Source organism: Echinops telfairi, unplaced genomic scaffold, assembly GCF_000313985.2.
Source record: "Echinops telfairi isolate 266 unplaced genomic scaffold, ASM31398v2 ScPeMD7_3533;HRSCAF=4204_0, whole genome shotgun sequence".
NCBI classification, from domain to species: Eukaryota; Metazoa; Chordata; class Mammalia; order Afrosoricida; family Tenrecidae; genus Echinops; species Echinops telfairi.
The window spans coordinates 77,194,622-77,203,397 of NW_022107431.1; the positions used below are offsets into that span (position 1 = coordinate 77,194,622).

General features: G+C 38.3%; 1 protein-coding gene across 2 annotated transcripts in view; it reads left to right on the top strand.

Moving 5' to 3' along the window:
• Window positions 1-5,676, top strand: part of TSTD3 (thiosulfate sulfurtransferase like domain containing 3) — a 7,109-nt gene extending 1,433 nt beyond the window's left edge. For both annotated transcript variants that reach the window (XM_013006801.2, XM_045294683.1), the window contains exons 2-4: window positions 3,740-3,913; window positions 4,009-4,168; window positions 4,461-5,676. In XM_013006801.2, the coding sequence (XP_012862255.1) occupies window positions 3,740-3,913; window positions 4,009-4,168; window positions 4,461-4,533 (407 nt within the window). In that variant the 3' untranslated portion in view covers window positions 4,534-5,676. The remainder of the gene's footprint in view (window positions 1-3,739; window positions 3,914-4,008; window positions 4,169-4,460) is intronic.
• Window positions 5,677-8,776: the final 3,100 nt, after the last annotated feature.

Genomic DNA, 8,776 nt, shown 5'->3' on the forward strand with positions numbered 1-8,776 from the left:
AACACACATAAATAGATGCACATATAAAAATAATAAGATGTGTGTACATATATGCGTAGACATACATACAGTGATGGATTCAGTAATTTTTCTCCTTACTGAGGTTTTCAGACGTATCCCATGAGAACAATAGGGCTGTTTGAATCACAGCAGATACTACGGCCAGACAGGGTACGGATGTAGCAATGATGAAAATTACAACTTTCCTCTAGTTCCTAAATGCTTCCTCTCCGCCCCCTCCCCACTATCATGATCCAAATGCTACCTTGCATGAGATTATATTTATCCATGTAAACTACAGTGTATTCAAATTTAGGCTGAATAGGTGTAAATCATGTATAATATGTATTGTTGAAACTCCAAGAGACTCACACATTTTTCATAAATATCAAACAGTTTTAATTCAGTGATTGAGCACCAGATGAAGTAGTTGATTTGCAAGTAGAAACCATGTTGCAACGCCCCCTCCACACACCAAAAAAAACCTTTAATAATAGAATCAGTGTAGGTCAGAGACTTATCCCAGGCCTGGCTCAGAGGATCTGAACTCATCAAGGGAGCCTACTGGCTTCAGGCTTTGCTAACCGAGTGGAAAGGCAGGAATCCATTCTTCACCGATTACCGGTGCTTGTTTTGTCAGAGGAGTACAGTTGAATTAGAATAAGCCAAGTCTGGGTGTGATGTGACTCTGTTGTTAGTAGGGGCTGCCGAGTCGGTCCGGACACACTGTGACCCTACGCAGAACAGAATGGTGTCCATTTTGGCACCATCCTCACAAACATTGCTAGGTCTGAACCCATTGCAGCTACTGGGTCCGTCAATCTCACGGAAGGTCTTCCTCTTGTTCTGTGATCCTCTTCTAAGCATGACATCCTTCTCCAGAGACTGGTACCTCTTTGATTCAGTTACTCATACTCATGCTACTCAAAGGCTAAATCCCACTATCTTTGAGTTTAACTGAGAAAAAATAAGGAGTGTGAATTCAGCTTTTAATTCTGGGAATATAAACAACTTAAGTGAGAAAGTTTTATTCGAACTGGTTTAACGTATGGTTATCTTGTAAAAAAAAAGAATGGCTTGTCAAAGTTTAAAGGAGACAAACCTATTTTCTACTTTTCTAGGTATTTGATAATTTTCTCATTACTGTGTATCAGGGAGAAAGACAAATAAAAGCAGAAGAGTCTGATTGTTACAAGCTGTGGTAGTTACATAATGTCATGTCAACTTGTTAAATAGGTACAGGGGTAGAGTCTAGCCTGTCAGTCAGGTCATAGTCAATGAGACTTCTGTGTGAGCATGGCCTTCTGAGGATTCTGGGAACTCCTGTCTTCCTCCCTGGATGCAGGACACACACACTCTCTGACTCGTCTTCCTGCTGGGAAACCACATGGAGCTATGCTGATGATGCCCGAGCCCTGGAGCTGGAGGAGCCACATGCAGACCCATGCCAGCGCTGAGATCCTTCTCCTGCCACTGGATCCACAAGACTTTACACCCACTGGCCTGTGATCTTCCTTCATTCAGCACATTGAATGGCTGAGTGTGTCTAAGAATTTATTGACTCGTATCAGACTTAAGGGCTAATATTGGAATTATGGACTGGAACTGGACTGGGCTGGGATGTTTTCTTAATATATAATTAGTCTTTTATATTAGTTTCTCTCATATGAGTGTCTATGAATTTGTTTCTCTAGTCAACGCAGACTAACAAAAAGCATATAAGGTCTTTGCAACTTACTTTTGTTTTTTCTTCATTTGTAAGAGCTAACAGCATATACAAAGGAGCCCTTGTAGCTTAGTGGGTTATGTGTTAGGTTCCTAATCGCAAGGGCAGTAGTTCAACTTTCTGTTCCATCTAAAAATTTATAGCCTTGGAAAGCCACAGTTTTACTTTGTCCTGTGGTGTCCCTATTAATCAGAATTGACTGAATGGCAATGAATTTTGTTTTGTTTTTGAATAGCATATACTCATATTTTGGCTTTATCAGCTAAGGCTCTGTTTGCCAAAACCATATTGATTTTATAGTTCTTAAGCTAAAAAGGTGATAAACTCTTCTGCTCTCCTCCCACTAAATAAAGAATCACCAATGATACAACCAAGGACTCAGGATTTAGGAACTTAATTGTGCCCTCCCACCCCTGCCCTACCCTTACAGCCTGGAAACATATATTGTAAATCCAAACCCGCTACCTGTGGTTATAATCTCATCCGGGAAGTTTTCTTTGTCATGGGTCATAACCAACTGGATACCATTGAGAAAATGGGTATTCTAGAATACTTCCTTGTGATCATTAGGAACTCATACATGAACCAAGAGGCAGTTAATTTAAGCAGAACAAGGGACTACTGATTTAAAATCAGGAAAAGTGCATCAAGGTTGTATCCTTTCCCCATACTATTCAATCTGTATGACAAGCAAGTAAGTCGAGAAGCTAGACCTTATAAGGAAGAACGTGGCAAAAAAAAGAAGAATGTGGCACCAGGATTGGCGGAAGGCCCATTAGCAACCTGAGATATGTCACTGAAACAACCTTGGTTTCTCAAAGTGAGGACTTGACGGACTTGGTGTTGAAGATCAAGGACGGCAGCTTTCAGTGTGGACTGGAACTCAGTATTTAAAAAACCCTAATCTTCACAATCGGATCAATGTGCAACATCATGACAAATGGAGAAGAGGCTGAAGTTCTGCAGGAGTTCCTCTTGTTGGATTCGCAATCGGAAGCAGCAACTGAAGTGCTGCATAGGGCAGGCCTGCTGCACTGTAGCACCTCTTGAAAGTGCTGAAGAGCAAGAACGTCAATTTGAGGACTAAAATGAACCTGATGGAGAGGGAGGGGAAACAAGAGGAGCTTGTACCAAGGGTTCAAGTAGAAAATGTTTTAGAAATGATGATGGCAACGTATGTGTAAATATGCTTGATACAACTGATGTATGGAATGTTATAAGAGGTGTAAGAGCCCCCAATAGTACAATTAAAAAAAAAAAGAACTTAATGGTGAAGGTTATGTGTCAACTTAACTGGGCCATGTGAATTTTGGTGTGTTGGCAGTTTTGTAATGATGAGATTTGCCAATTATGTAATAATGTAGGCACCTTCTGTTTTGTGATCTTATGTGATCTTTCATTTTCACACAACACTTGAACCTACCCAAGTTGATAAGTGAGGAATGAGTATATTAACTTGAATGCTTTTTTAATGTCTACTTTCTATTACTTATATATTTATTAAATGGAATTCCAATGTAAGGAAAATTATCCTTTCTCCTCCATCTATTTACTTATTCAGTAATAGCACTATATCAATATAGATCCATGGATTTATAATATTTTGTAGATTATAATCTAGTTCTTTATTATGTTTCCAATTATTATATGGAAATCGTGCATACTGGAGAATTTTTGCTTGCAAGGAGAAATGAAATAAATTTTTTTTTAGTAATGTAACTTGGATTCGGTTTATTAAGATTTATAAAATAAGAACCATAATTCAGTTACCAAATGCTGAATGGGTATATATATATAAGCTGCCTTCAATGAGTGGCTATAGGTCAGATAGCAGGCATTCAGGACAGATGAATAATTCAGCATTAGAATTCTGAATTAGAATAAGGCACAACCACAGGGCAGATGGCTTACTAAAGTAAATCGGAACCAGAGGAAATTTCTTTAACTTAACACTCTCTAGCTACTAATAGCAATGTTGTCTTGCAGGTACCTAAATAGTTTTATTCTTTCCAGGTTTGAAGTCAATAAAGGGAGGCTGCCACAATTTTTGTACTGCTATTTCTAAAAGTGTCAGTTACAAAGAACTTAAAAACCTGCTGAATTCCAAAAACATCACATTGATTGATGTGAGAGAGACATGGGAAGTCCTTGAGACTGGAAAAATCCCTGGGTCCATCAATATACCATGTAAGTGATGTCTTAAAATGGATCCGTTAATATCATCGAGAAACATTATCTACCTTGTCCAAAATAAAAACAAAATCCTGAACATTTTCTTTCAGTGGGTGAGGTTGGCCAGGCCCTCCAGATGAACCCAAGAGACTTCAAAGACAAGTACAATGAAGTAAAGCCATCCGACTCTGACAACCTAGTCTTTTCTTGTTTAGCTGGAGTGAGAAGCAAGAAGGCTTTGGACACAGCATTATCTTTGGGCTTTAACAGGTGTGTGGCTGAAACATAAAAAAAAATCGATTCCAGAATATTATTGCAATGTTTCTCATGTATCACATTGTTATTGGCCTATGTAAGAATTTATTGTAATGCCTGTTAGTAAGGGCAGGAAAGTTAGACTAAGAGATTTTTTTCATCTTACTCAAAAGCAACACAATCTATTAAATAGGTTTAAGGCCTACACAGTGTGGTAAGTACTCGTTGCATTTTTTATTGTTTAACATTCCTACCAACTGTTTTATGAAGAAGAAAATATTGACAGCACAATTTCATTTGCTTTCAGTGCTCAACACTATGCTGGAGGATGGAAAGAATGGGCAACATATGACTTTTCAGAGAACAAACAAGGACATTGATTCGTGGATTACATAGTGGCTCTTTCCTTGTGTATATGCAGCCACAAATTGTGGAATGAACAAAAGAATGAAAATCTAATCCAGGCACCACCAGTTAATGGCTGGGAAATTTTGTGTAAATCAAGTACTTGTTGAAACTTTTCCTTATCTATAAATGGAAAATACCACTTTCCCCTGCCTGCTTCCAAAGGCTATTGAGGCTTACAATAATGTATTTGAATTGCCATGGAAATATGAGGGTTGGAAGTCTAGGAATTAATTTTCAGTGTAGTGTAGTTTGAAAGACTAACGTTACTTGTGTTAACCATTATGTGACTGTGTTAGTATAGCTTTTGATCATCAAAGACTATAAATTAGACCACTAGATTAAAAATCACTGACCTTAGAAATGTGATGAAGAAGCTGGGATACTGAGAAGGTGAAAGTTGTAAAGGGAAAATATATTCACAGCCTATAAGATCATAGTAGTGCTGTTAGCAACATGGTGTTATATAGCGTTAGAAGCATAACATTTGCAATTTTGAGATTTAGTATAATCTACGGAGTCCTGGTGGTACAGTGAGTTAGAAGTTAGGCTGCTAACAGCAAGATCAGAAGTTCAAACTCACCAGCAGCTCAGTTGGAGAAGGATGAGGTTGTTTGCACCTGTAAAGAGTGGTGTACAAGTTCTGTTTGCATTGGCAATCTTAGGACGCAGTTCTACTCTGTCCGGTAGGGTCACGATGAGTCAGAACTGGCTCACTGGCAGTGGGTTTGCTCGTTTTGGTTGAGAGGGGTAGAGGGCAAAACAGCGTTTGCTCCTTCAGAAGATTAACTGGAAAAGGCAAGGATGGCACATTCTAGGGTGTTAGCAATGCTCTGTGACTGAGGTGTTCTGGTACATATGTATGCCTGTCAATTCACCGAGCCTTTAAAACTTATGCATTTTTCTGTTATTATACTACAATTTAAAAAACAATGAAAAATTGATATGGTAATGATTGTACAATTCTCCTGGATATGATTGAACTACTGAATTGTTTGACTTGTAAATTATGTGCCAATACAACTGTTGGAAAGAAAAAGTTTAAGATAGTTTTAGAAAAGTAATTATATAGAATCAATATTAATTTCAAAGTAAATATATAAAATGACAAAAATCAATGAGAGTATTTTCAAATCTTTACATACAAATTATTTCTGCTGCATCAGCACAACCCAAACACTGCTACCCAGTCAGTTCTGACCCATAGCGACGCTGATGGACACAGAAGAAATGCCCCTGTGGCTTTCCAAATCTGCAACTCTCAATAGTAGAAAGCCTTGTCTTTTTCCCACGAAGCAGCTGATGGTTTCAAACGATGGACCTTGCGGCTAGCAGCCCAACACATAAACCCACTATACCACCAGTGCTCCAGCATCCGTGTAAGCATGTGAAATGATAAGTCCAGTACTTGTTACTAGCTAGTACCTGTTTTTGTCTCATGTAGTTACTCAGATCATGCAAGGCTTGGAAATAACCCTAAGGACCTAGTTTGTCTTAAATGAAGTGGAAATCCATTGGAGAATAAAGAATGTGATGTCATGACTTTGAACTTCTGATACACACACATATAAATTTTGTTTAAAGACATCAGTGAGTTACTATGGCAGTGAGGACTAGAAGGGCCACTATCTCAGAAAGACGTATAAGGAAAAACCCACAGCACTGCACCCATCAAGGAAGAACCTAGGTAAATACACCAGGCTTTCCATTAGCTTGACGCTCGTGGATACATGCTAGTAGAGATGACAGAAATTGAACAAACCTTATACAAATCAAAGAACAGCTTTGGCGCAACTAAGCCCTTGAATGGATTAAGGTGATCTTGATACTTTAAGGGCCTATAATAATACATCTTCTCTGGAGAAAGACACGATTACCTAGCTAACGGGGTAAGCAGTAGCAAATACGAGGCTTGCAAGTCAGGTCTATTGGAATCACTCAATTCTGCTGCTTTCATCTTAAAGTAAATTTTGACTGTATGTAAATGAATAAGTTTTCCAATAAAATTTTACTTATGTCCTCTTAGCTTTGAGTTTATTATTAGTAAAAGGTATTCATTTATTTACTTTTCTTACCATTAAAATAGAAATTTTATAGTTATTGTTGAGAGCACACACAGCAACATCTGTACCAGTTCATGTGCAACTCAGTGACATCGTTTACATTCCCCTAACTGTACCGCCATTGCCGTCCTCCTTTTCCAGGTGCCCTCCTCAGTGACCCAGATACACGGGCCCTCGGTTCCCTGCCTATTGAGGTGCTGCTGTCATTGTGCTCGTAGACAGACCTTCACACAGCACAGTGCTCAATGTGGACTTTCTCTACTAAACGAAACTGTGGCTTCATGAAAACTCCAAGGGGGTAATTTTAGTTTAAGGCTTGAATAGGATCACAGGGCAATCGTTTCAGGCCTTCATCCAGTCTCCATAAAGCCTGAATTTCGTTTGAGAATTTTAAATTGTTCTGAGTTTTCCTTTTCGATCAAATATTCTTCTGAAGACTTTTCTATAGACTCTTGACACATGTTCCATTTCTGTCTCCTTTCCATGATTCTTCCTCTGTTGCTCCAGATGCAGAAGCCAATTGTACCCTGGTGGCTCCTTCAGCAAACACTCTTTCTTAACTTGAGGGCCAGGCAAAAAGAGATGGCTGACTAGATTTTGTCTACAGGTTCTTGAGCCACAGCCACCAATCCTAGTTAAAATTTTTCATACACAACATACAGATTCCATCAAAACCTATCAGACATAGGGCAGGAAATAGGACCTTAAGTGGGTTCCAACACATAGCAACCCAAGCAGAACAAGCTGGTCCTGTGCATCCTCTTGGACGGGATGATAGGGTCCTTAATGGGCAGAGGGCATGAACAGACACTTCATCAAAGAAGACATTCAGGTGGCCAACAAACACATGAAGTGGTTGCAATCATTAGACATTTGAGAGATGCAAATCAAAATAACAGTGAGCTATCACCTTACCCCAATTAATTCAGTTAACAAAAAGGAAAAATAAAACAGAAAAAAGAAAGAAAAAGGCTGGTAAGGGTACAGAGGCTGAAACCTTCTTTACATTGCTTGTGGGACAGCAAAATGGTGCAAACACCGTGGAACGAGGAATGGTACTTCCTCAAAAAGTGGGGAGTAGAAATAGCACAGAACACAACAATTCCTCTACTTGGTATATATCCCAGAGAAGAGCGAGCCATGACATGAATAGACCCAAGCACACCCACGTTCATCATGTGTGATATACAAGTGCTGGTTCTTTACCACTTGTATGTATGCAATAGAAAATGACTGGTATTCACTTTCATAAAGTTAAACAAGATTCTATAATACCTTTGGATTTCTGATATTTTTTAAGGAAAAAAAGCTTATGATAATGTATTCTATTTACCTAAGAGTTCCTATCACTTTTTTTTTAGTTCTTATCACTTCTGCTTTGATCTTTTTTGAATAAACAATGGATTCTTTATGTCTGAAACAGCACTGGGTTTCTACAATAAAATAAATGGTAAAGCCATTACTGGGATGCAAGCAGAAACTTGTGCACTGGTGTTCACTGTAGTTCTTTCCCAAGAGTCTAGAAATGTCAACAACCTAAATGTTCAACAGATGAGTGGATAAACAAAAGGTAATACATACAGATAACAAAATATTACTCAGCCACAAAGAGAAATGGAGTCCTCCTGGTATAGACAACATCGATGAACCTAGAACATTATGCTGGGTGACATAAAGCAGGCACGAAAGGGCAAATACTATAAAATTTCACTTTTAAGTAGATATATAGGGTTGCTATGAATCAGAATTTTCTTAGTGGCAGAGAGTGAGATAGTAGGAGTTACCATAAGTGGAAGGTTTGTGCTGAGGGGGCACTAGAGTTATATATTCATGGTATTGGAATAATTCAGAAATTGTCAATGGCTACATAATATGCAAAACTGTAATCGATGTCACTGAATTTTACATGTGGAATTTCTTGAACTGGTGAATGTTTTGGCGTATCCAATTTTTAGCACACACACACAAACTATTACTAAGGTCTGTGGCATCACATACTTCATTAAAAGGAAAAATATTAAATTATAAACAGGTAAAAAATAGTACATTGTTTACCAAGTGACTGTTTATTTCAATCATGGGAGAATATTCCTTTTAGTCTGATAATACAAGGGCAAAAATTTACAAAGTATGAGAAAAGTCAGATTAAACTTTT